The 27,323-nt window shown below is 56.6% G+C and overlaps 1 protein-coding gene across 1 annotated transcript; it reads right to left on the bottom strand.

The window, feature by feature from the left end:
- Nucleotides 1-1,537: 1,537 nt before the first annotated feature.
- Nucleotides 1,538-21,788, bottom strand: EFNB1 (ephrin B1). The gene is made up of 5 exons (XM_042892003.1): nucleotides 20,557-21,788; nucleotides 18,623-18,900; nucleotides 5,755-5,847; nucleotides 4,648-4,776; nucleotides 1,538-3,918 (listed from the first exon to the last, which is right to left on the bottom strand). The coding sequence occupies exons 1-5, from the start codon at nucleotides 20,589-20,591 to the stop codon at nucleotides 3,530-3,532; spliced, it is 924 nt and encodes a 307-aa protein (XP_042747937.1). The 5' UTR covers nucleotides 20,592-21,788; the 3' UTR covers nucleotides 1,538-3,529.
- Nucleotides 21,789-27,323: the final 5,535 nt, after the last annotated feature.

Below are 27,323 nucleotides of genomic sequence, written 5' to 3'. Positions count from 1 at the left end.
CCAAAACGGCACCAAAATGGCACCAAAATGGCACCAAAATCCCTGCTTTAGCACTCACCACGCACACAAACAGCACCTGGCTAATGCCATGCTGCACTGTCCCAGCCCTTTGGAGCCAGGCTGAGTGATAAGAGCACAACCTTGGGGCAGCAAAAAAGCACACGGGAGACAGCCAAGGTTTCCATAGGAAAAAAACCTTTTATTTAACAATATATCAGGTTCCATCACGGCTCCATGGCGCTCAGCTGCCACAGAGCGGGTTACCGATGGCGATGATATGCTAGGGAGGGCCGGGAGAAGGCGAGAGGGAGAGAAAGAAGGGACATGGCGAGAAGAAACAAAAGCCTGCATCATGGGGGGGGGGGGCACACGGGGCAGCGGCATCAGCCCCCATCCTGCATGTGCCTGCAGGGACCCCACGAGGGATGCTATGCAGGGGGCGCGTGGGCACAGCTCTGAAATGCAGGGGCGGCGCGGGGTGCTGCTGTGCAGGGGGCAGGGTTGGGGCTGCCTGCTGGTTTCCCTGTGTGGCTTTAAAGCTCGGGCTCCCGGGGCAGCCGGGACTCAGGGTGCCCAGGGTTGTCACCTGCGCTGGGGGCGATGCCACCCCGTCCCCTGGCTGCCCCCTGGCAGAGGGAAAAAGGGGCCCTGCAACAGCAGCAGCTCTGCAGGGCTGCAACAGCAGAGCAGGACCTCAGGATGCCGCACGGAGGTTTTGGGGTTTCTATCTGCTTTGATGGGTCTTTTTAAAATAAAGAGAGACGAATGGGACGCTCCTTTCGCTGATGTTGCACTGCCCAGCCCTCAGCCCGCGCTCAGCACCCTCCTGCAGTGGGGCACGGGGAGCACCCTGCACAGCAGCACCCAGCACCCCCCCGAGGGGCACCGTGGGACCCCCGCAGGGGCTCTGGGGTGGATTGCAGTATGACAAATGTTTTTACACCCGTTCTCATGGTTAAATTTTTTTTTTTTTTCCTTTTTTTTTTTCCTTTTTTTTTTTACTTCTCTTTTTTTGTTTGTTTGTTTGTTTGTTTTTTTCTAAGAAAAAGCAACCAGAAAATAATTCAGAGTTTATACAAAACATCTTTACATTATTTCTTCCAAAAAAGACTACTATTTACACGAACCAAACGAAACAAAAAGGAAACAACAACGGGGGGGGGGAAACAAAAACCAGAAACAAAAACCAAAATACCAACAACCCAAAACCAAGCGCAGCGCTCACAGCGAGCAGCAGAAAGGGACGCCGTGTGCCAGGGCACAGCACTGAGGGCTCAGCCAGACCAGAAAGCTCCACTCCCCGCTCCTGCACACCTATTTACAAGGTCTGCCCATCTCCACCCACACCACGGAGCTGCAGAGGGGATGCGGCTGCTCGGTGATCGCCGTGAGGACGCGGCCGTCGGGTTTTGGCATGGGGCTCCTCACCCAGCCCTTCCCTCTATACATCGCCTCCCTCCCTGCTGCCACAGCCCCTGGGGACTTCCATACCGTTATTTTGGGGGGAATTTCAGGACTTTGCTTTAAATTATTATTATTATTTTTTTTTTAAGACACAATTTACCGCGATGGAGAGCAGAGCCCACAGCCTGGGGCAGCGCCGGCGCAGCACAGCATCTGCATAGACATCCGTAGGGGAAGGCAAAGGGCTGAGGGGGTCTGGAGGGCGTTCTGTGGGAGGGTGAGGAGAGAGGGATGCCCACACAGAGGAGGAGAGCAGAGCTGGGGCCGCCCGCACTGCTCCATCCCGACCTCAAAACAACACAACCAAAGCAACACAAAGGAACGCTCCGCTCAGGACCGCACTCCTGCCCCAACCCCTCCCCGATGGCACAGCGGGGCTGCCCCCTCCTGCCACCCCGGCCCTCTCCTCATCAAGGCACTTTGGCAGAGCAGCTCTCTCGCTCTTTGGGCACTTTGCAGCCCAGTTTGGAGCCGCAGGCACGTGCCCGGAGCAGGGCGAGAAGCGGGGCCAGGGGCACATGGCAGGCAGCAGCCCCCCCTCGCCCCACACTCACTCCCTGAGCAAAAGCAGCTACTTCTGAAAGGAAAAAGGAACGCGAGGGCTGAGAAGGGCAGGGCACAGGGCTGTTATCGCCGGCCCCAGCGTGCATCCAGGGTGGCAGAGAGCTGGGAGCGTCCCACCAGGACAGTCCAAAGCTCAGCCCTTCCACTTCAGGGCATGAGATGGGCCAGGCAGCGGCACAGCGCGGTGTGATGGGGGGGCTGGGTGAGCAACCAGGGGGGCTGGGCTTGGAGAAACTGCATCAGAGGCTGCGGGATGGCTGCACGTGGAGCACTGAGCGCTGCGGCACCGCAATACCTCCCCTGCAAACACGAGCCAGGGCACGATGAGGCTGAGGTGACAAGGAGGGGGGTGAAGCTCTCCGAGGGTGAGCAGCCCTACCTGGATGGATGAATGGAAAGATGGATGGAAGGATGGATGGATGGTGACCCAGACTTCAGCTTGCTCCTGGCAATGTCCTGTATGATTGTTTTCCAGTTTTGCTTTCCAAGGAGAAGCGCTGCAGGGCTGCACCCCGGGCCAGCCACCTGCAGCCCCAGCTCTGGGACGGGAGCGGTGACAAGGGACGTGCTGCCAGCCCTGCCCTCCCTGCACCCCCAGCTGCTCCACATTTTGCTTCCAGCAGTCCCAGCCTGACGGGAACCTGCAAGGGGCCTTCCTCTGCCCCATACTGCCCGGAGCCCTGGGCAGGAGGATGCCCTGGGGTTGCCCAGGATTGCTGCTGCTCCACAGGCAGAAGGAGTGCTTGGAGCCCCACGCGCTGAATGCTTGAGACATCATTTATGTGATTATTTTTTTTTTTTTCTTTCTTTCTTTCTTTTTATAAAGAGACTAAAACAAGAGTCAACAGCTACGAACACAAAAGTTTAAAACGGCAGCGGCGGATCTGCCTGCGCCAGCAGGACGGCGTGCTGGAAGGAGGCTGTGGCATGTGCCCAGGGCGGGGGGGTCCCGCCACGATTCACAAAAATAAAAATGTTACAAAAAAATTAAAATAATTATAATAATAATAATAGTAGTAGTAGTAAATCGGGTTTGCCAGCTTCCTCCCTGCACAGTTCTCTGCATCTCGGCACCTGGGCGAAGCATCCTCCTCCTCCCAGGGCTCCTCGCTGCTGCTCTCGGCGTCCGTCGCAGCTCCCAGGCCCCCCGCACGGGCACTTGGCGTGGAGGCGACGAGGGCAAATCCCAAAGTGCAGAAGGGGAGGTGGGAGTCCGCGGGTGCCGGAGGCGCGCAGGCGGGCGCGGGAAGGCAGAGCGCGCGCTGCAGCCACAGTCCGAGCAGGAGAGGAGGATGCTGGCGACTCACCCTCAAAGTCTTGGGATTACAAAAGCTGAGAACTACAAAACTAAATACAAAGAGGGAGAGGCAGCGCACGGGTGAGCACGGCGCTGCCAGGCGCCAGACCCCTGCGCTCCCGCGCCGTGCCGCGGCCGGGCACCACGCTGCCTCCCGCCGCCGGCCCCATCGGGCGCTCCTGCATGGCATGCCCAGGCTGCTCCTCACACCTTGTAGTAAATGTTGGCTGGGCTCTGAGGGGGCATCTCCTGCACGATGTAGACGGGGTGCCCGTAGTCCCCGCTCACCTTCTCGTAGTGCGGGCAGTAGTTGTTCTCTGTAGTCCGTAAGGGGATGATGATGTCGCTGGGCTCTGAGCCGGCGTTCCCGCTGCATTTGGGGCTGGCCAAGGTGCTGAGGGACAAGGCTGCGGCCCGCTGCTGCGTGTGCTTCCGGTGCCGCTTGCGGATCTTGATCAGGAGGACGACGAGGAAGATGATGATGAGGATGAAGATGACGCAGCCTGCGCCGATGGCGGCAAAAACGGCGACCTTGGAGCTCAAGAACCCGTCGCTGGGACCTTGGGTCTCCTGGCCGTTCTGGTTGACGGAGCCTGCAAGGAAGGGAGATGGGCGTCAGTGTAGCAGCTGGGCTCCCTGCCCTCCCACCCAGCCCCACATGGGACATCTCACAACCCCCCACCCCCGCCAGACCCAGCACACGGCTCAGCGCTGGGCCGTGACCGGGCTGCACCCTGGGAGCTCTGCACACAGTAAGGATCTCGGGGTCTGGTGCCCAGAGCCCTGCAATATCCGATGACTGACCCCCACCTCCTGCTGACCCTGGCCCCCGAGGGGCGGTCGCTTGGCTGGCTGCGCCGCGGGAGAAGAAAAGAGCAACTTTTCCCTACTTCATCTGATTTCACTTTTCTCTCAGCAGGGTCAGGAACTCAGGAAACCACCTTCAAAGGGCTTTCACACTGGCTCGGCTCAAAAACCCAAGGACCTCAACTCCTCCAAAACCTCTCAGATGTACGTGGAGGAACAGATGGGCAGCAGAGGGAGGAGGAGGAGGAGTGTGCTGAAACAGCACTTCTCTGCTGCACTGCTGCCAGCGCAGCCCGGAGCCAGGAAAACAGCCTGAGAGCTCTGCTCAGCAGCACCTCACTGGGCCACCGGTGCAGAGCGGGGCCGCGAGATGCTGGGGATGCAGGGATGCAGCAGGTGCAGGGATGCAGTGCCCAGCATCCTGCAGCATGCACGCCAAACTCAGCACGGAGCCACGCTGCCACCCCGCAGGCCGCACAGCTCCAGCCTGCACAGCACATTCCTGCAGAAGTTACCTGGCTTCCCAGGCTCCTCCACCGTGGGGACTTTGTGGCGTGGGCTCTGTGTCACGATTTTCACGGTGTTGTCTGCCTCCTTGCTGGGCCGACTCGTCGTCAGCTGCTCCGGGATCACCGCGTTTGGATCTGAGGGGAGGAGAAGTGATGGATAAGAAATCTCAAGACAACCTTACCACAGCTGGCCACCCCAACACAGCCACTCTGCTGTGGCTTAAACACACAAGAGTGGCAAGCCCAACGGTAAGAGAACCGTGACACAAGGATGCGGCCAGGGAACATCTGTGCAGATGGGCTCCTCCTGGAAGAGGCATGGGGATGCAGAGTTTGGGAGAAGGTGCTTCCCATCCCTGTCCCACACCCGACATCTTTTCATGCTTTCCAACCCCCTGTGCGTGGGCTGCATCGTGCTCCTTGCAGGGCAGCAGGAAGACCACGAAGGAAGGGAGGCTGCCAGGGCTGCAGCACTGCTTCTTTTGTTTGCTATAAATATTGGCCCCAACGTGAAAACAAAATAATGGGAAGCAGGCAGCAGGAGCTCTGCATCCACGGTGGGGCCAACACAGGCCTGCGGCATGGATGGAACTGGAGGCGCTCGGCAGCGCAGGAAGGGAGGCTCCAGGGCAGAGACCCTGAAGCCCATTGAATCAACTCTGAAAGTTGTCCATGCTCTCAACGGCAACTGGCCCGGCCTCATCGTCCCCAGAATGCAGAAACAACCTCATGCTGGGTCCAGGGCCCTGGTTCAGCTTCCCAACCAAAAAGACAGGCTGCCATAACACAGCTGGGGGAAGCTCCATCAGGAAGCAAAGCCATTTGAGGACAACTTGAAGGCCTACGATGGCGGCTGGGCAGAAAGGGAAATGGGAAGGGTTTTCAGCTCCTCTGTGGGTGTGGAGGGATGATGAGCACCCCAGGAATGGCAGCCTGCTGCAAGCTGCAACTTATTTGCATGGAAACAGAACCAATTCAACCTGACAGCCTTAGCAAGGAACAAAGCAGCTCCTCACCCCTCAGCTCCCCCAGCTTGCCTCGCTCAGACTAAACGCAGCCAAAGGAAGCCCTTCTCCTGCACCAGGCACTTGGTGCCCACAGACCAGCACTCACCCTGCCCCACTTTCATGACGATCTTCATGGAGCGCGTCTGGCAGACCCCTCCTTCCCGGTTCTCCAGGCCATCCAGTGTCCCATTAGAGGTGGCTGTAAGGGTGAAAGGCAGGGGTAACAGAGTTGTAAGGAACACAGAGTGCTGACAAGCCGGCTTTATTTAGCTATCTCCTGTCTGTGCCTCGTCCCCTTGGGCCAGCTTAGAACAATGCCAAGGAGCAGAGAAAAAGACATGTCCACCTCTCTGCACATCCCCTGCCCTACAGAACCATCTCAGGGTGGTTTCTGTAAAGCAGCATGAACGCTGCCCACATATTCACCCATCAGGAGCCACGCAGAGCACTCTCTGCAGCTCCAGGTTCCTCTGGTTGCAGCACAGTGCCCACCAGGTGCAGCACAAGAACATGAAGGGTTATTCCTCACTCATGGCTGCCAGTGGCCAGCACTGGGCAGGCCTGGCCCAGAGATGCTTGCAGCGGCGAGGATGTGAGCCCTCCAGCTTCCCCCTGCCACCACATCCACACAAGTGAGCCATTCTCAGTGCCTGCACCCTCCTCCCCCTTTAATTCCTGGCTAATTTCCTTTGCTCCTCGGTGTATAATAGGAACACATGCATATGCACAGTTTAAATTATACATATATAATTACACACTGTGCCTCAGTAAAGAATGTAAACTCAGAGCCCCAATGGGCTCGAATGGCTTTAATTGCAGGGCAGAAGTCAGTTAAATTCACATTAACTTTTTTCTTTAGCCGGCACAGATTTTTTAAGCCTCCCTCCTGTGGGAACACAGTGAGCTGCATCCCCTGGTACCCACAGCAGGATGGGGCATGGGAGGGGAAACCACCAAAGCAGCCAGGTCAAGCATCCACCAGGCAGCCTTAGAATCACAGTCTCATTCAGGTTGGAAAAGACCTCTCGGGTCACCAAACTCCAACCCATCCCACCATGCCCACCGACCGTGTCTCTCCATGCTACATCTGCACCATTCTGGAGCATGTTGGGCCACGGTGCAGCACCAGGATGAGGAATGGGTAATGCTTTGCAGCAGGGCCAGGGCAGGTCTGAGAGCCGTGGGAGCTCTGATGCTGTCTCCCTGTGGGGTTGGAGCCCTCAGGAACACAGCTGAGCTTGCAACGTGAGCTTGGACCATGCCAGAGCTGGGGCTGCAAGCCCTCTGTTTGGTCCAAAACCATCCTGCAATCCAACCTCAGCGAGCGTTTTGCTCATTAGAGCTTCTTGAGCAGCCAGCAGCCCATGGATGGAGCTGGATGCCCACAGGTCAGTTTGATAGGAGCACCAGCAGCATAAATGTCAATGCAAAGGTATGGGGAAAGCAGAGAAATGTCCCCCAGTGCTTGCATGAGTTCTTCCCAACTTGAGCAGAGTTCAGGCCCAAGCTCCAACAGCCCATAAAGACATCTGAGGGAGCACATTCCTGCAGGACAGACAGCAGCTCTGCACTCCAAGGCCAGAGGCACTGCTTTTGGGCTGAAATAAACCAAGATGTTCCATGAACCCTGCCCAGCATCACACTGCACCAAAAGGGGACACGGGCTGCTCCACACACACCTGGGGCTGCTCCATCTCCAACAGACCCCAGTCCTGCATCTTGGAACGGGGCAACACCATCCCACAGCCAGGAGCCGGGCGGCACCTCCTGGGGACAAACTCATTTCCACCTGCTTCCAGCCCAAACTGCAGCCTGCCCACACGTCTCATTGCCTGGAGCATCACAGCACCCAGCTCCACAGAGCTCCTGCACAGCCAGTGGGGCTGTGAAACAGCACTGCAACCACTTCCGCAGACCACGAGGTCTTATTTAGGAGGTGATAACTGATGATAGCAAAATGACCAAAAGAAAGCATGGCTGCAGTGCTGGAGATCTTGCAAAGCTAGAGCACGTGGCGACAGCAGGAGACGTCGATTTCTCCAAAATAACTCCACAGACATGGCTTTCAGACCAAAATATCAAATGTTCAAATGATATAAAAGAGTGCCAGATGGAGAATCACATGGATGGGCTGAAGAGGACACAGCTGAGCGTCCTTTCTCCCAAGCAGCATGTAAGACTTTGTTGAAGGAGCCTCTTCTTATCCCGATCACAATAATTACGAGTAGAAAAAGTAGCTTTGAAAGGGGAGCCACAAAAAAAAAAAAAAAAAGAAAAAAAAAAAGCAGCAGCTACTTGAGAGAACATGAAAGGGGCAGCAAAGAGGGCAAAACGCTCCCAAAAACCATGGCTGTCGTCTGCAGTGCAGCCTCTTGAATCAGGCCTGAAATGAGGACGTGCGCCCTCAGCTCCGGCTGGACCAAAATAGGCCACAGCCAAAGCACAGCTGGCAGCATGGGCAGCACAGCCACATCCCAGTGACATGGCAGCACAGCTTCTGACAGGCTGTATGTGAGCAGCGAAGGGAGACCCAGGGGCTGCTGCAGGGCTGTGGGCACAGGATGCAGTGCGCTGTGAGCAGCCCCCATGCAGGTTAGCAGGGCTGCTGGAGTAGCGCAAGCAAGGAAATAAGGACATTTCACGTGAAAAAGTCCTTTTGTCCAACGCACCTAAAATCCAGCTGGAACAAAGAGAGAAGGGCAGCTCACAGGTGCACCAGCAGGCGCTGTGCACGCCTTGCTTCTCACTGAGGATGTATCAGCAGCCACAGGAGTGGCTCAGGAGCAGCGTGCAGCCTGGGGAGCACCTTCCTGGCAATGACAGGAAAGCTCACAGCTGATGTCCAGGTATGGCTGGTAAGAGCTGCTAAGACAGGTGTGGAGCTGTGGCAGCAATGCGCAGCACAGATTTTAAATGGCATCACCAAACACAAAGCAACGCATGGGAGAGAAAGGATAAACATATATATACTGCACAGCAGGTTCAGTGAGGAGATTATCGCTTGGGTGGCATGCTGGAGACAGCCAGTAACAGCAACCACAGAAGCGAGGCAGAGCCACACACCAGCCACCAGGCAGGGTCAGACCCACTGCCCCCCTGTGCACCACATCCCTGCATCCTGCGGTACCATGAGGCTGCTGTAGGATGGAAGCAGCCCTAAGGCCTCAGGTGACTCGCAGGGCAGACCCCCAAAGCAACGCACGCAGCTGGGGAGATGCAGGGATGGGAACAGGCAGATCTCACAGCCCAGCAGTGCAGGCAGAGACAGGGCCGGGTACAGCAGTGCCCAGTGCCACCTTCCCACGTCCCTGCAGATCCAAGGGGATTCACAGCTCCTGTAGGACCAGGAGAACAAAAGCAGCCTCCAGACAAATCACTTCTACTCGGGCTTAAAGACAGCACAGCTCCCAGCCCGGAGAGCTATTAGATGCCTTTGCCTTAATGAAGCATTAAGCCTCAGGCTGCTGAGCGATGAGGATTTAACATTGATACTATTAACCATGTAATTGCTTGTCAATTTAGAAGAGATGCTCAGCCTGCGTGGAGCACAAGCAGGATCTCAGCGGGCTGACACTGCTCACCCCGCTCCTCGGGCACAGGACCCACCCAGCAGCAGCCCATGGCACACCTCAATGGATGGGCAGGACCTGCCATGGGGATGGGAGGGACCTCCAGCAGCACTCCCACTCCCATCCCACTGCACTCCCAGTGCATCCTCTTCGCCTTCCTACCACTCCACATAGAGCTGCACCATCGCTTTGTTTCCTCCACTAAAAATATTTCAGACAAGAGCTCGGTTTTGGCAAGTTGGAACCTCTGGAAGTAATACCTGGCAGCAGATAAAGGCAAGGGTCTCTTAAACGGTCAGCCTTGGACAGAGCGAGACGTTTGGTTTCTCTTCTGGATTCCCTCTAGCAGGACTCCGTTATGATTTGGGCCCCAAAGCACAATTAATGTGCTGAGACTGTAGCGAATCCAAGTCTCTTTCCTTTTATTATTCTTAATTACTCTTCCATCTGTGTACAACAGCCCCGCTCCAGACCCAGCCAAGTACCGCATGGATACGGCGCGGCCGCTGGCCTGCAGCCCTCCCTCACCCCCAGAAGTGTCAAAGATTCAGGTTTCCACACTCTATCTCACAGCCTGCAGCGGTGCTCACAGCGGATTTCCCTTCCTTTCGCTGAGCCCCAAGCCCTGCACTCGGATTGCACACACCTCTCGCACCCCTGGGTGCAGATCCACAAACGCACTCCAGGAAGCTTCGCAACAAAAACAGCCCGTGCCACCCTCCCTGCCCTCTTGTCTTTCCAGTTGTTTTCTGCACCCTCACACACCACACTGCATGGAAGGCATTGGTGCGTGTGCTGCAGTGCTGCTCAGCCCCACTCTGGAGCATCTTGCTCCCTCCTCCCCACTGGGGCAGGAGAGCACAGGGACATTGCAGGAGCGCAGGGACACTGCCAGCTCCCCCCCAGCAGGGACACCGTGTGCTCGGTCACATGTGCCTCCTTGCAAGCCACGAGGCACCAGCACACATTCCTGTTATGACCCCCATTACTTTACCCCTCCCCACTGATGCTGGGGGGAGTTGAGCCCCGCACGCAGCCCCCCGCACCCTCCCCACACACCGGGGACGGAGCTGTCGGGCTGCCAGCAGGGCTGGGAGCCGCCTCCGATCCCAACAGCAGCTGCGCCGGGAAGGGGCCCCGCAGCCCCAGCAATGCGCACGCATCCAGGCCGGCCCTGGGCTGCTGCAGGAGGCACAGGGCTTGGGTTTCACACGGCCGGCCAGCAGCCGGTGAGCCCAGCTCCACTCACAGCAGAGCTCATGCTGACGGCAGCGCTGGGGTTTGCTCCCACCCTGCACCCCAGAGCTCGAGGACCTGCTGCAGCCCCCAGCACCGTCCTGCTCGTGGAACGCAGCTTACAGTTAACGCTCCCTGTTCATTCCCTGCCTCCTCCTCTTTGCTTCTCCGGGTCCCACAAAGAGTGCTTGAAAAACGTGGATGTTTGCCACAGGACGCACCATCCCAGGAGCGCACGAGCTGGGACTGCAAGAGCAGCGGGGTGCAAACCCTTCTCACTTCCCAGCACTGTTTGCTGCCCCCACTGCCACAACCCACGCACATCACGGCTCCTCCAGCACCAACCCCAACAACAGCTTTGAACCACCAGCAAAGACAGCTTTTGTGGCTTTGCTCTTAAGGCACAGGCACAGCCCCGTGCAGAGCAGCGTGCTGCCAACACAGCTCCACTGGCACAGCCGTGCTGCAGGGACCTGGCTGGTGGCACGTGGTGGTGACACACAGCTCCAGCTGTCCCCTGGGAGGGAGAGGATGGCACGAAGCACCACTGACTGCAGCGGTGCACGCAGGAGGATGTGCAGAGTGCTGCCACCCACCAGCAGCAAGCGGGCAGCCCTGGGTGTACCTGGCTGCATAAATACAGGCTGGATAAATAAATAAACAAATGCACGTTGGAAATTAAATATACATACATAAATATATAGTATAAATACATAAATAAACAAACGTAGCTGTAAGTAAACAAAACATTGAACAAAGCAGACATCCTCCCTGCAGCAGGAGCACTGGGGGCTGGTGGTGCCCCAGCCCTGTGCAAGCGCAGCAGCCGGAGCCGCCGTGCAGACAGACCCTGTGCTGCACCCATTGCTGGATGCCTGCAGAGCTCACACCTTCCAGACTGCATTTTCTTTGCTCCAGCACTGCTAGCACACTGCTGGTGAATAGCACCAGACGCGCCTTGGAAAACAGTAAGTGGTTGCACTGGGTCTGTCTGGGGCGAGGGAAGCTTTCTGCTGGCCAGGGCCAAGTCAACACCAGGACCAATAAAACACTTTGTTAACCTCATCCCTTACAGAAAGGCAGCTGTACCACAGCGCACAGCTCCAGCAGGGGTAGGTGAGAATGCATGCCAACAGGCAGAATGGAACATGGGAACAGCATCAGCCTGCAGAGCAGACACACGCTGCTGGGCTCTCACTTTCCCTCACCCTTCCACATGCAACCCACAAACCAGGAGATGTGGCACAAGGAATCATACAACAAAAGATTTGCTTTTCAGCATCCTGGCTGCATGAACACCTGCCCACCTCCCAGGAGCTCTGCTGCTGCCCCTGGGCAAGAACCGAGATGCCACACAGAGGAAGATGCTTGAACACAAGTGATGACATCGAGAAAGTAATTTCCTAGAAAAGCAGCTTTTTGATGGAAAAATTATAATCAGCTCTAATTAGCACTGTAATTAAGAGTCACAGCCACGCGGCAGGTAACCTTGTCAGGGCCAGAAAGTACTGCTCAGTGCAGCAGCACCGCTCGGCTGCACGCTCTCCTGCATCCAACACACTGAGAGTCCATGTGGGATCAGGTCACAGAATGAAGCCTTTGTCCTACATCTATCCACCCCCTTCCAAAAAAAGGCAGCGTCAGGAGGAGAGAGACTATTGCAGAGGCTCAGGGGCAGCTCTGAGCAGCGAGCTGCACGTCACAGGAAAAAAAGTGCCATGTAATTCTCCACCTGATGCTCTGCCAGAGTCATTTGTGGGCCCCGCTGGGACCCGGGCAGGAGGAAAGCACTTATTGAGTTTTAACAGGGTGTAAATCTCCTTGGTTAGGTAGCAAAACATCTGTGACTCCGACCAAGCAATCTGTCGCGGGGCCCCGAAGGACAGACGGACGGAGATGCACGGCTGCAGCGGGCTCAGCAGGGCTGCGTCAGCACTGCCTGGATGCAGAGCTGGAGGTGGCTCAGAGCAAAGCCAAAGTTACCAGGAGCAGAGAGGCTGATTTACATGTGTTGGAGGCAGGATCTGCTGGGCTCGCCTGCGGCTGGGAGATGCAGAAGGTGGGAAGCAGCAGGGATGGAGAGGGTTTGGGGCGCACTGCGGGACAGCCAAGAGGAAAGCACGCTGTGCATGCAGACCAGGAATCTGCTGGCAGCAGAGAGGGTTACAGGGGTACAAACAGCCCCTGCAGCTGGGAGGGGGCGCAGGTCCAACCACCCTCCTGCTCCCAGCCCCACTTTGGGACGTGGGGCTGCTGCTTCTCTGAGCCGTGGGAGATGGGTGCTTCCAGAAGGTGCCCAGCACAAGGCTGTTCCCCAGCACACACCTGCTCGGTGGTCACAGCACTATGGAGGATGGGCCCCACAGCCCTGTGCAACGCGGCAAGCCGGGATCAAAGCACGGCGTCATCACACAGCAGCAAAACCATCACTCCTAGGGCAAAGCGACTTCAAACAGCAACACAAGCTCGTCCTCCCCAGCAAGGCAAGCTCCAGGAGGTGAGCATGCAGCTGGGCAGCCCTTCGCCAGCACAGACAGGCCGGCTGAGAGGATTTCAAAACACAGACCATTAGAAATTAAAAGAAGACGGAAAGGAGCTACGGATCGCAATTCATTCATGCCAGAGCCCAGCTCGCTTGCAGGGCTGCACGTCCCATGGAGCAGGTGGTGCAGCGCTTCCCAGAGCCCACAGCACAGGCTCGGCTTACAGAAGCACAGCAGAAGTGACACACGACACATTCCACGTGAGGACAGGTCAGAGCTAAGGGCGCTGGCAACAGCAATGCAAAAAGCGCAGACAGCTCCTGCGGGAGCTGAGCTCCCCAAGGACAAGAAAGCATTGCTGGGAGGTCCTCTGTGCAGCCAGGAGTTGGATTCAATGGTCCTCACAGTCCCTTCCATCTCTGGGTACTCTGTGATTCCATGAAAGCACTGTGGGTGCGCAGGCAGCAAAAGGAAAAGCAGCACGAGGGGCTCGGGGAGCAGCAGGGATTTAAAACAAAGCGTGGCGCATCGGCTGCCTGCGCTTATCTGCCGCACACCGCCAGGCCTGCCCACATGCTGGGAGCTTGTTACAAACCATCCTCAAGCTGAAGGCTCCTGCAGCCTTTCAAGTGCCTTGGTAAAAACTCACTCCCAAAGCAGCCGCGCTTCGGTTTTCCCCATGCTATGGAGGAATCGCTGCTGAGGACAGGGTCCCTCCTGGCAATACTGCGCTTCACGCCAAGGACCCCCCCGTGCTGCTGGCAGAGAGCTGGGCTCTCCAACAGGGCACAGCGGGCAGCAGCAGATCAAAGTGCTGGGCACTGCCCTCCCGGCCGGGCGCGGGGACGCGGCCCTTTCTGATGGGGCTTTTCATCCCTATTAGCGCCGTGAAAGGCTGAGCCATGAGATCAGCTGCCAGGGGCTGCGCGGGGACAGCGCTGAGCCGAAAAGGTCAGGAGGGAGGAGGAGAAGAGAAAAGAGGCAGAGGCTTAAGGGACAGGGCTCAACAAAATCGCATTTACCGTGGTCACGGTCTTCAGACAAGCCTCCGAGACAAGGAACCGCGTGTTGTCTAAGGGCCATTATTTGGGTTTGACATGTCCAGAGCAGGGGCTTTGAAGTTCTGAGTCAGGCACGGCGAGAGCCTGCTCGTCCCCCACACCACTGCCACCTCCCGCAGGGATCCCAAAAGCGGGGCATCCCCCATTACCCCATCGCCCACAGACCTCCAGGACCCCTACGCCTAACCTCAGCTCCAGGACCTCCAGATTCAAGTTGGACCAGCTCCGGGACCCCCAAACTGGGGGCCAGCTCCAGACCCCCTAGACCCACCAGCCAGGGAGGAGGAGCCCATGCGCACAGCTCAGTTCCCACAGCGCGTCCCTGCAGCCATGTCGCAAGGGCAAGGAGGTTGCGCAGCTGCAGCCCATTTGGGTGAAGCATGAGGAAGTCGGTTAATTGGGGTTTTATCAGCTGAAGTTCACAGCTCTCATCACAGCATCAAACGGCACTTTTGCTTTCAACTTGATTTCACCCATCGAGTTGTGGGACAGGAGATGAGGAGCATATGAAAGCAGCCACATTCAAATGGGACCAGCAGGAACGCAGCAGAGCGCGTGGCTGGCGGGCACCCAGCACGGCCCCCCAGCAGCACTGCAGCTGTGCGCACAGGGGACAAGGAAGTACAGCAGTGTGTCCCAAAAAAGTTACAAAAAAAAAAAAAAAAAAGAATAAGAAAAGGAGGATTCTGGCATTTGGCAGTACACAGGTGACCCTCGTCTCCACATTAAAATTCAATCTAGAATAGAAATAGAAAAGTGCTGAGGAAGAAAGGCCCAGGGATGAGACCCACATCGCAGAGGCAGCAATGGCTGACAACAATAGCTCTTGCCAGGTTGGGTCTAATTGCATCTAAAAACAGAAATGCAAGACAAGGGGTTTAAGGGAACAGCCGGTGTAATGTATCTGGTTTTGCTGAATTCTGCTGCCAAAAAATGTTAGATTGGATTACAAACATTATTACATCAAAAATGGATTGAAGGGCTTAAAGACCAACAATCAACAGCAAACGCGTTTGGTTTGTGAAGCACACATCTTCTGCGGCCTCCCTTTACTTCAGCACTTCCAGCTAATGACCCTGCAGAGGACGGGCATCCAGCAGCTGCCTTCCCACTGCTCGCCCTGGGGGGGGACAGGTCAGGCGTTAGTCTGCCCAGGGTGCTCACAGGGGGACACGAAGGAGGCGCACCCAAAAACCAGAGAGATGCTTCTGGGCAGGGGATGAGGACACGCACAGAAGCGGAACAAATCACAGGGAACTGGAGCAGATAAGGCTGAAACGAGGTACGGCCAGGACTGAGACCCTGCAACAGACATCTCCGGGACCCACCAACACCTCTGCGACAGCACAACTCTGCAGTTCTCGCCTCCTATAGCGTTTTGCTCCTGTAAGCCCACAGAGCATCTGCTGGTTTGTTTGTAAGCGCTCAGAGCCATCCTCCCTCCCAGTACAGCTATGTACAAGTGACCGCTTCCTCACCTGCACGACCTCAATCCCCCCCTACACACAATGCAGCCTCACTGCTGACCCTGGGAAAGGCAGCAGCACCCACATCCATACATGGGTCTGAAGGGAAAACCCACCCCAACCCCTCCACTGACTGCCCAGCAGCCTGCCCAGGCTGGGCTTTGTGCTTGGGAGAGGAAGCCCCAGTGGAAAGGAAGCGAAAATCTGCTTTTGCTGGACTCACCTCCCCATAGAGCAAAGCAGGGATTGCACCGCAGAGCACCTCTCCCCTTCCCATCACCAGGTGCCGACCAGACCCCAAAAGCAGGGCACCAAACACACAAGAACCCAGGGGCTGCCCTGAGCCCACATCTGCCAAGGAGCAATAATGGAAGCAAAGCACCAAATACGCAAACCGTGCCCCATCCTGCAGCCCTGCCGAGCCTTTGTGCACGGCCCCGCCGCACAGCCAGGAGCTCCTGCATCTTTTTCTTTATGAAAAGGCTTAGGGAGAGGAATCACCTTCCCCTGTCCAGCCGCGGGAGAAAAGATGCTTTTAATGAAAGCCTCCGGCTGGCACTGAGGGGCTCTGCGCGAGGACTCAGAGAGGATGGGGAGAGGTTACGTTTGCTTTCAAAAGCCTTTTTCATCGCTAAAGCAGCCTAAGCCGAGGGCTGAGTGTCCGTCGGTGATAAAAGTGGCCCTAAACGAGGCTTGGCATATCCAACGTGACGCGGGGGAAAAGGGGGGCGGCCCTGAATGGCGGGGATGGGGCAGCGGGCGCTCGCAGCGGGGCTGGGACGGCACGGTCCTGCAGCCGCCCGTGTGCTGCATCCCCGGCTTAGGGAGGGCAGGAGAAAAGGAAGAAAAATCCTTTTGTGTGTCCGGGCAGGCTGGGGGAAAGGAGAATACAAAAAAAAAAAAGAAAAAAAAAGACAACACGTGGGTGGTCTGCTCAGGAGACTTTTGACTTTGTTTTTTTGGCTATTTTGTTTCTTGGCAGAAGGAGTTCCTGGGGCTGCTGGGCAGAGGCTATGGGCAGATCACAGGAGCATCCCCAGCCCACCCAGGGGCCAAAGAGCAGCGCACAGCGGCCGCCCGGCCCCCGCACAGCCAGGGCTCGCATCAAAGCACGGAGCAGTCAAGAGAAATTAAAGTCAGAAATGGTCGGAGCCGCGCGGGCAGGGGGCACCGGGGGGGGGGGGCACCGCAGCACCAGCGCCGCTCCTGGGGCGGGCAGTGGGAGTGTGACAGCCTCCAGATTCCCCCAGCGCTCGGATGGAAACCAGATTTCAGTGCAAACACAGCGAAAACTGCCGCATGTAGGACAAGGTTCGGTGTTCTGGTAGCGGATTAAAGATGCAGCTGCAGTCTTCTAACTCTACAATGAGAGAGGAAAACCACGGCGAGAAATAATAATTAAAAAAAGAGAGACTGCTTTCACACCAGCAGCCAGACAACACAAACACAAGCAGCTGAGGAGGTGGCACGGTGGGGACAGGTGTGCTGGCAGCCCAGGTGCACAGGGTTTGCAACCCATGCATTTATTCTCCCTGGGGCTTCTGTAGGCTCCAAGTTTGTTCTGGTGAATGCGTATGTCCTGGAAAGGTATTTCCAGCTGCAGAGGGTGGTGGGCTCGCTGCTGCTGCAAGAGAGCTGCCAGGGGTGCAGCTCGAGGTGCAATGCAGGACTCAGAGCAGCCCCACACGCAGAGCAGAAGCTGCCCAAGCACTTCCTGGTGTTTGCCCCAAACAAAAGGAAAACCTGCGGCAGTGCTTTCAGCCCCTCTCCCCACTTTCTGCCTGCTGCACAGAAATTTCACAGCTGAATTCAGACCTACTTCAGCCGCAGACCTGCAGGGGAGGCTGACCTGCCCTATCCCACAGCCACCATGCTGCAGCCAGCCCTGGGCACACACAGTGAGCAGGGGTGCATGCAGCAGGAGGAGCTCATTGCTGCACCAGGTCCTCACCCAGCTGCAGCTCCTTGGGACTGGGAGCAGGTGAGCAGAAGGGCCATTCTGGTGAGAAACTGCTGCAATCCCTTTTGCAGCATCCTGTGCTCATGCCAAGCATTATAGAAAGCTGAGCAAATGTATGCTAAGGATCCAAGGGTGGGCTGAAATCTGACCTGCAGGAGCCCATTTGGCTGTTTCCTCAGTCCCAGGCTTAGTGAAATTACGCTGCAGTGAAAATAAAGCAATTTCCAACACCAGATAGGGCAGCAGGGAGCTCTCAGGCTGGCAGCATCACCGCAGCACCTCCTGCCCCACAGCCTCAAGTTGGAGGATGCCTGTAGGATCCTGGCCAACCACTCTGACAGCAGAGAGCTCAGGCTAAAAATACGTCTCTGACCGATTCCAGTGCCCCAGCCTGCAGTCTCAGCTGACCCCTGTGCCAGGCTGCTTGTCGTGGAGCCTGCAGCACATGACAGTGAGTGCAGGGGGCAGCAGGGCTGCCGTGCCCTTTCCTGCTGCACTGTGGGCTCGCACGCGATGTGAGCAGCCAAGCAGAAATCCCAGGGCAAGGGGCAGAGGGTGAGTGAGGAGGCAGGCATTGCCCAGCACCGGGAGGGAGGGGTAAATGCAGCCCCAGCAACGAGCTCACAGCCACCATGGGTGCTGGAGATGCGCTGGTTGGTACCCACAGGTGCACCCTGTGCACATCATCTGTGTGCTCAGACGAAACTCAGCCTCCTTCCTTCTACAAAGCCATGTTACAGATGGAAACAACAACTACAGGCCAACGTGTAGGATTTTACAGCCTCTTAGATCATGACAAGCTCCAGGAGCAACTCCCCAGGCTGCTTCCTATGGCAGGCAGCAAGGATGGCCGAGACACTTTGCACATCGTCAGCATCCCAGCGCCCTACAGGACGACCCTGCAGCACTCCAGCCTCACAGCCCGGCTCCACAAACAAGCTCCAGCCACGAAACCTCTCCAGACACAGAAACCACTCCGGCTGCAGGCAGGTCTCACCCTGCTGGAGGGGCCGTCCCGGCTCCTGGCGCTGCCAGATAAAGGCCCAGGACCCCTCGGCCGGCACATTCCTCCCTTCTCCCATGCAGTGGGAAATATTTTCCGTGCGTGTCAGCACTGAGCAGCAGCCAAGTCCCAAACAGCGCCTGGTGACACTCCGCAGGCCCCTGCAGCCCCAGCGAGGAAGAGGAGGGCGACTCACATGTGATGAAGTAATCCTGCTGCCGCTTGAACTCCAGGCCCATGTAGTTGGGGCTGAACTCCTGAAACTTGATGGTGAAGCGGATCTCCTGCTCGGGCCGGTTGCATGTCACCAGCACGTTGGGGTCCATGACAGTGCTGCAGGCATCTGCCTGATCCTTTTTCACCAGGTACAGCTTGTAGTACTCGTAAGGCTTGGACGGCTCCGCCTTGGGGCAGATAATGTCCAGTTTGTCCCCAATCTCCGGGTAGATGACCAACCCTTTCCCACTCATGAATCTGAAAGAAGAGGAGAAGGTGAGATGTTAGCAACGCTCACACCCAGGCATTCCACCCCGTGCACAGCCTACAATTTATTTAGGACATAAATTCCTCCGCTCTCCCTCCACAAAGTGCTTTTTTTGTTGTTTGACACCAACACGAAGCTCTCCCGTTCCCAGCAGCAAGGCCAGAACCTTCCCACCGCTGCTGCCATCCCACAGAGCCGGGCTGGGCTCTGCCCATGCGGTGTGCCCCAAGGCAAGGCAGCCAGCTTCCTGCAGGGCCGGCTGTAATTAGGGAGCAGTGGGGAGGGATCCCTCCCCACCCCGCTCGCGGAGGAATTCCTGTCCTTACATGGCAGGGAGGGAAGCATCTCGCAGGGCAGCTCCTACCCACCCGGCCGCTGCCGCAGCTCAGCAGCATGCCCAGGAGCGTGGGAGGACCGGATGGAGAGGAGCGAGGAGGGAGGAAAGCTATTTGGGGCTGGAAGGCAGGGCAATGCGGAGGGAAGGAAGGCAATGTGCTGATAATTAACATTCAGATTTCATTATTGCAGAGCCATACTCTGAAGTAGAGGATTAGGGCAACGAGGAGGGAAGCAGCAGAGCATCTACTTTGATGTAGGCAACTTAATGCGTTCTGATGGAAGATAACATGGGAATGGATGTTCCTGCAAAGCTCTCTGCTGCAACTCCCTCACGTAATCTGTGCAAACCAGAGCACAGCTCCGCCGGGCTGCACACATCCACAGCTCCCCTCCTCCCTGCAGCCCCTGCCCCATGGCACGGCAACGGGGCTGCTGCCTCCTCCCAGCATCAGCGGCGCGGGCTGAAGTTCCAGGCACCAAGGAAACAGCATCAAACATACAGGACCAACCTGCTCTGTGGCTCCTGTGCAAGTCTTAGCAAGAAGCCGCGGAGCTGAAACCAGAGCTGCAGCAGCCCAGGCTGTGGGCCTCTCACTACACGAGATTTACACGCCAGGGAAGGCAGGCGGAGCCCAAGCCCACACACACCCCATGCCCTCGGCAAGGGCTCCTGAGTCGGGTTTCGGCTGCGGGATTGGGAGGGAAAGAAGCAGCAGGCATTGCCTGCACCTCACCATCAGCCCATGGGGCAACACCACGAGGCCAACCGGAGATAGCAGCTATGACTGCCCTCCATCCATGTTGCCTCAGTTGTGGAGCTGGATTTGGTATGCTGGCCGCACCATGCCGTCTGCCCCTCACATCCCTCCAAGGACAGCAGAACACAGTAACCCAAACAGTGCAAGCAGGTCACGAGGAATGGGGGCAATCTTGACCATCCCCAGTTGACCAGCTGCGTAGAAGCAGCTCTGACTCCTAGAAGCCACAACCTCCAGGACAAGGCTCTCCAGTAGCCCCAGAACAGAGCAGGAAGTTTCACCCCTCCGCAGCCAGGCTGCCGCAGGAAGGTGGAAGGAAGGCAGCCGGCGCTCCAGGTGAGCCACCAAGTAGGTCAGCTGGACCCCAGCCAGAGCATTACACGCGATAAAGGCTTCCCCCACCCATCGCCTGTGCCCTGATGCAATCCCAGGAGATGTTCAGTCAAAGATGCAAAGAAGCCCCTGCCCCTCCCTCCCCTTGCTCACCAACCCCACCCCATTCGAGGCCACAGACATGCAACACAAGTAAACACTTGCATGCTCACTCACAGGTTCCCACCCTGCGAGGCAGCTGGATCCCACATTCATTTCTCCGCAGTTGGGCTGAGTCAGACGCTTTCTGGCAAAGGGCTCCCGAGTGACTCAAATTCCCTCCTTCAGCCTCTGCCAGCTCCCTTCTGCCCAAAAGATGCCAAACAGGAAGCCGCAAACAAGTCGAGCAGATGTCTCGCGACTCCGGAGCCAGGGCAGAGGGCTCCCATCCACCTCCCAGCAGTGCCAGCACAGCCCGCATGCCATCCCCGCGGCTCCGGGTCGGGTCACGCCAATTTCTGAGCGCAGCAGGACGGGAAAACGTGGGGAGGGAGGGAGACGATAAAGGAACGCCGCTGAGAACATCCAAGCGCAGCTCCCTGTTGGCATACCCTAATCTCACAAAGCTCAGAAACGACCGTTGCATTTGTTTTCAAGGACAAAATCACAACCAATTTTCTTAACACGAACGCTCCATCTCAACTTCAGAAGCACACAGCTTCTGCCTGGGCATCAGCCCAGGAATATTTTCCAGGCTTTCTACACCAGCACCAAGAACCATTCACCGTCACCGCACGCAGCACTCTGTCACTGTCATCCCACGGCCCCACAGATGTTTTCTCCTCCGTTTCCCCCTTGGCGTGCTCCTCTTCTCTAAAAGCAGGGCTGCCTCCAAGTGAAAAGGCTCTTCAGCCTCAGCAGTGATAGGAAAGCCCTGAAAGTACCTTCAAAACAGCTCCTCGTTTCTCTGAACCCTTAATGACACATCACGGCTTTCCCCCTCACATTTGGAGGTGTTTTGCAAGCACTGGCTTGTGGCAGCTATCCTCCCATTGGGCAAAAAAGGTGAAGAGCACCATTCCTCACAAGAACAGCCAAGAGAAAAGCACCAAGCCTTTGGAGAGGTCACCCTTGGACATTATTAGAGCAAGTTCTGCACATGAGAAATTTTACTTTAAAAGGGTCTCTGAAGGCAAAATAAGGCTCAAACTCCTGGCACGAGGTGACTCATCCTTACAAGGACACATCTCCAAATTGATGTTAACTGGAAAGAATGAACAAATTACTTTTAAATTAAAAGGGAAACTCAGTGAGCCCTGAGAGCACATACTGTAGTTTTGGGGAGGATCTGCTGTATTCCTCATCCATACAGAGAATGATTTCCCTGCTTTACGGGGGGGGAGTGGAATGAAATTCAATTCAACCTTAAGGATGAAACTGTGACTGACATCTGCATAATAAAGCACTCGGGGATGCGGCTCGAGACATGCAGTGTATTAGACAACTTAAATTAGGATACGGCAGACTGGTGAAGCACTGAGAAGGAGGATGGCTGTTGCTCAAAGCAATAACCTACTTATGTCCCAGCCTCAGACAGCTACAGCCAGCACTGGGGATGAGGACCCCGCGGCAGGGATGGGATGGGAATGGAGCGGGCAGCACACAGCCTGCAGCACCTTCCCCAGCACCTTTGCCACCCAAAACCTCCAGCCAGCCCTGCTCTTCTGTGCAAATCACAGCATGATGGTTTCAAGGGCAGCAGAACCAGGCAGCCTTGTCACCCTCTGCCCCCCTCTGCTCTCCCAGCACCCCACAGGAACGCTCTCGCATCTTGCACTGGCTCCAGCACAAGCATGCGAGGTGCCCATCCTGCACACGCTGCATTTGCTGGGGTCAAACACGCAAGAAAGAAAGCAAAGCCGCTGCTGGGCTGGAGAAGCACGGGCTGCTGCACGCGCTGGGATGCTTCTTCCCCAAGGACCTCCCAAGTCTAAAGGCTGGAGCCGTTCAAGTCGCTACGAAACCAGCGGCAGGCACTTAAAGCCGATGCAAATCGGGAAGCGTGCTCTGCTCAGCTCAGCTGGGCCTCCTTTTTATCTGGAAATCTCAAGTGCTTCATGAGATCGAGCCTCGCAGCCGCAGGAGACAGCTGAAGGGCTTTGTCACCCCCGAGCGCAGCGCTGCTGCAGGCAGGCTGACGGCCACACGGTTGGCTCGAGCTCAGCTCCATCCGTCCCTGCAACCCAGCGCTTCTCACGGGGCGCACAGCCTCCCCACGTGCCCCCCTTTGGGACAAGGAGGACATTTCTGCTTCGATTCATGGAGTATTTGTAACCACCGCGAGTTAACAGCTCATGGAAAACATCTCCACATCCTTTCTTCCGGCGTCAGACGCGGTGGGAAAGATTAACTGCAGCTACTTGAGTCACTTTCATTCCCAGCGGGCTCACCACATCAGGGTGATGCTGGTGGCACTGGCATTGCCACCCACAGACCCAGTCGGGCTCCCAGTGCTGCATCCCGGGTGTGCAGCCCCGCGCACCGGCCGGCCCCACAGCCCCACAAATTCCTGGCCCTGCAGGTTCCTAGGGAGCTATCAGGTGGCAGCGTCCAATTTCCTCATTGTTTCGGGAGGTGTTTTCTGATGGGAAAGGTGAAAAGGGTATTTGTGAGCCTTGTAAACCGATTCCTCCGAGTTGGGTAAACAAGGGGAGCTCTGTTGGCAGCCAGCCCCTGCAAGCCGGAGATGCCTGAGCTGAGAAACCCAAGCGGGGGGCAGTCCCCCACCCAGCCAGGGACTCAGGGTCGCTGGGGGAGCCCCATACCCCAGTGTGGATGGAACCAAAGGGACAACCCCTGAGCCCCCAGCCAGCGGGAGCCAACAAAGCGACAAGGGTGCAACAAGTGGGACCAGCGCAGTGACACAGGTTCCGTGCTCCCCAGCTTGCACAGCGTCTGGTGTCAGGCACGGCTGCACTGGCATCGCAAAGGGGATTTAATTGGAGAGGAAAAGGACCAGAGTGATAAGGGATAATCCCTCAAAATATGCCGCTGGGTTACTCGGGGGGATTTCTGCGGCCTTTGTTGCGCCACGCTGCACTCAAGTCAGTTTACAGGACTCTGTACCCTCTGTACCCCAGAATGCTCCTCAAGCAAAGGAAGACACATCCTGCAGTGCCTGCTGCTCCTCACCCTGGTTCCACACTGAAGCATCACAGCTCCACCAGTCTGTGTCAGCACACGGGAAACTGGTAAATATGCACATAATTTAAAGAACGGGTTAACATGCTTTCAAACAACCTATCTCCCAGCCCAGGTACTTATTGTGCCATGAGAACTACAAAACCTCTGGGGCAGGCATCACATTTCCCTGTGTCTGAAGAACAAAACGTAGCTCTTACTGTATTTCAGGCTTTGCAGAAAACAGAACAACACGGAACAGCTACCCCCTCCTTGGATAAGATACTCCGAAGCATGAATTCTGACATACATACAAGGTGACACATGCTGAATGCTGTTTTCTTCAAAGAAACCCAGAAATAACCATCTTGCAAGGAGGACATGTACTCTTAGCAGCCAGGGCTGCAGGAAGGCCTGGCACAGTGACATGCTGCGAGCAGAGAGCAGCAAACAGCCATTTAGATGTGGCATTTACTGCTGTGCAAGAGCTACGGGTCCTGCTAGACCTTCAGGAGCTGAGGACCACGTCAGGAGAACCCACCCTCCTAACACAGCACATGGGCTTGCTCTGGAGGTTATTTGGGGGCTACACCATCCCCAGGGCTCCCGTAGGTCCCCGGGGCTCAGACATGTGCTCCAGGAAGCAGCCAGCAGTTCTGTAAGATGAAGTGGTTGAGGAAAAGAGCTGGAGACTCCATGGAAAAAGTCCCGAAAAGCATTCATGCAGCGTACAAAACACATGAGGGCTTCATTGGTGTCCAACCACAGCCAGAAGCAGAAGCCCTCTGCTGCCTGCCTTGTTCCCACTTGCTTTCCAGGAGCCCACCACCACCACCACGTCACAGCCGAGGAGCTCTCTGCCCAAGAAGAGCCCTCCTGCCCATACAGGCAGCCTCCAGCAGTCCACATCCATCCCAGAGAGGTGCAGGAGCAGCAGCACGGTGCTGGAACACCAATACATCCAGGTTCCTATCCAGCTACCAGGCCATGGTAGAAGCAGGAGGGTCCAGGTCCATACAACCTCATTTTTTCAATCTATAGTGCTAATGCAATCCAATTTCTTCTTTTTGACTCTCGCTAATTTCTTGGAACAGAGATATCCCACGGAAGGACATTCATTACAACTTGAGCAAAGCGGTTCCCTGCTCTCCTCCACCTCCCATCCGTGTCTGTCACCTTCCCATTTGTCGAGTTCTTCATCACTGCAAGGAAGGGTAAATAGGAGCACGTGATTCCCCATCCTCACACTTTCAGATCCCACTTCTTTCATGTGCTCTTCTATTCTTAGTCTCCGCTAAGTGCAGCCTTCGATCTCTTTTTTCCTGCTAATCTCTGTATAATTATTTCCACTGCCCTTCTGCAGACCTCTTCTATTTCTGCAGTATCCGCTCTGCGATGGGGCGACGAGAACACAGCACAGTGACTCAGGTAAGCCTCAAAGCAGCCTCGTGGGGTGGTCGCTCCTTTGGCCTTGGCTCCAAGCACGACCACAGAAAGTCAGTGCTTCTCGTTGGTCCTTCACGCCATCCCACCTCTGTGCTTCCTTCCACCACCTGCTCTCCATCCATCCTTCAGCCATGGAGCCCCAGGAGCAGCCTCCATCCTTAACCCTCACACCAGCAAGTTCTTGGGCAACACTCCCCACAGCCCGAGTCTTAGCAAAGAAGCTAGAAGCCATCTCAGCCCACCGGCTCACATCCTCCACCAACGCCAATGGCAGGTGGTTCCCACCATGGCACGAGGCTAACCAGCCCGGCCCGTTTCCTCCAGGCATTTAACCAGCTCCATCGCAATGCACCCCTGGTCTGTAATTCTCTGGGATCATTCCTAATACCTTTAATGATAAACACTACGCTGGCTCCCTGCCCGCCCCCCGACGCAGCAGCCGAATTAACGACGGATCTGCCTCGTTAGCGGTGCTGGGAATGACCCCTCCCGATGCCCCCCCTCCGTCCACCCCACTCGCGGCCCCTCAGCCTCCTTCAGCGGGGGGGGCAGGCATGGAGCATTTTAGTACTGCTGTCAGCACCCACGACCCCCCCAAAAAAGGGGCCATGCAAACAGATCCCCGTTCTTCCCTCCAGCACACAGCGGCTGCCTGCACAGCCTGCAGCTCTGCCTTCTCTGCAAACCACCCCACAGAGCCCCCCGCTCCCCACTCGACCCCGTTCCTCTCCCGGACGCACTTTAAGGCCCTTTTTTTTTTTTCTTTTTTTTCCACATTTCAGGTTTAATGAGGCCCATTCAACCCTCCCAAAGACAAAAGGCCCTTCTCGTTTCTAAACGGATTTACACGACGCATCAGTGAGGCAGAAACGGGTCGCCATGGCAACGAGGCCCAGCCGCCCCCCCTTCCCCCCTCCCCACACATGGCTGCCATTTTGTCCCCGCGCCGCACCCCAAACCCCCACTGCTTCCACAGGGGGAGCACGGGAAGAACGGGGGGAAATGAAATCAGCCATAAAGGCGATGCACGCTGAATGCACTGGAGAATGGAGATGCACAGCCCCTGGGGGCCCCCCCCCCCCCCCCCACCTCTGGGGTCCCTGCTCTGAGTGCCCCCCCAGAACACGATGTGGGAACCCCAGAACAGGATCCCACTGTTCCAGAGCCGCCCCGGCCACCTGCCAGGGCCACAACAGCCACAGCCCACAGCCATGGAGACCTCCAGGCCCCCCGAGGAGGAGGCCCCTTCTTAGATGAACTGAAATCTGCTTAAGTAAATGTTTCTCCAGCATATGTAATCCCTTGCAAGTTTTGCACTGATGACTGATTGGGGTTTATTATCAAACCGTAGTTAAAATGTAAGCAGAAGGCAAGTAAACACCGGCTGCGGGGGGAAAAATAAACCGGGAACACCTCAGCTCCCAGCAGGAGGCTGCAATGGCGGAGCTGGGGAAGCTCTGCCCTCAGCTCCCCCGAGTGTCCCTGCGGGGCGACAATGGCTGCAGTGCTGCTGGAGGACCACCCCACACCTCCCTTAGGGCTCCAGCACTGGAAGCTCCTGCTCCACACCTCACACCTGAGCTCCTTCCTACAAGCAGCGCAGATCCCATCGCGCAGTGCCAATACCTATCAGCTGTGATCCGGAACCACCACATCCCAAGGAACCAGCAGCCCATCCCTAAGCGAGGCTTTGCTCAGCCACTGCCATTGGGAAACGTCGACTGCAAGTGTCAAGCACAAGCTGGCCAAATAAGCTGCCGGTCTGCCTGGAGCACAGCAGGCATTGCTCACACCTCAGCAAGTGGATGAGGGAGCAGCCTCACAACAAACACTGATGGGAGCTTTGCTCAGGAGGTGCACGGGGGCTGCTCTGCACACACAAACTCTCTCTCCCAGGAGAAAAGGAATCCAACACAACAGGCTAGAGGTGGACCAAACCTTCCCCGCCTCCATCACCAGGCATGCTTCCATCGCAGGAGGTGCTCCTCCTCCAGAGCAGCCAACATGGGACAGCACAGTCCCTCCGCCATCAGAGCACATCCTCTTTCATTATCACTGCACCAAACGACGTGGCAGAGGAAGTCCAGCTCAGGACCAACTATCAGAGCACACTGGGAAAAAAGGGCGATTCCCACAGCCCCCAAGCAGGTTTTTCTGCCCATGCTCAGCTACCTGCTTCGACTCTCTCAGTCTGCAAGCACTCCACGTTCCAGATCACATCATGCTTGCCACCAGCAGCACCAACTGAGGACTCCAGCGGTCCTCTCACCAGGGATGCCACAGGTGCCAGGCCAGCAGGAAAACAGTTTCTGATTGCCAAAGCAGAAACCATTGCAGCTGCATTGCCCGTGCTTGTTCTCAGCTTTCTGTCTTGCTGG

The sequence above is a fragment of the Lagopus leucura genome, unplaced genomic scaffold, assembly GCF_019238085.1.
Source record: "Lagopus leucura isolate 7727_CA_CO unplaced genomic scaffold, USGS_WTPT01 97-45_obj-0_obj, whole genome shotgun sequence".
Classification (NCBI taxonomy): Eukaryota; Metazoa; Chordata; class Aves; order Galliformes; family Phasianidae; genus Lagopus; species Lagopus leucura.
Note: the sequence above shows the minus strand (reverse complement) of the source record. Positions and strands in the feature narration are given on the sequence as shown.

Coding starts and splice junctions, on each gene's coding strand:
- EFNB1 (XM_042892003.1), bottom strand. CDS start 20,591: ATGTGGGATCCAGCTGCCTCGCAGGGTGGGAACCT. Junction 18,901..20,556: donor GCCTCGCAGGGTGGGAACCT/GTGAGTGAGCAT, acceptor CTCTTCTTTCAG/ATTCATGAGTGGGAAAGGGT. Junction 4,777..5,754: donor CGTCATGAAAGTGGGGCAGG/GTGAGTGCTGGT, acceptor TCCTCCCCTCAG/ATCCAAACGCGGTGATCCCG.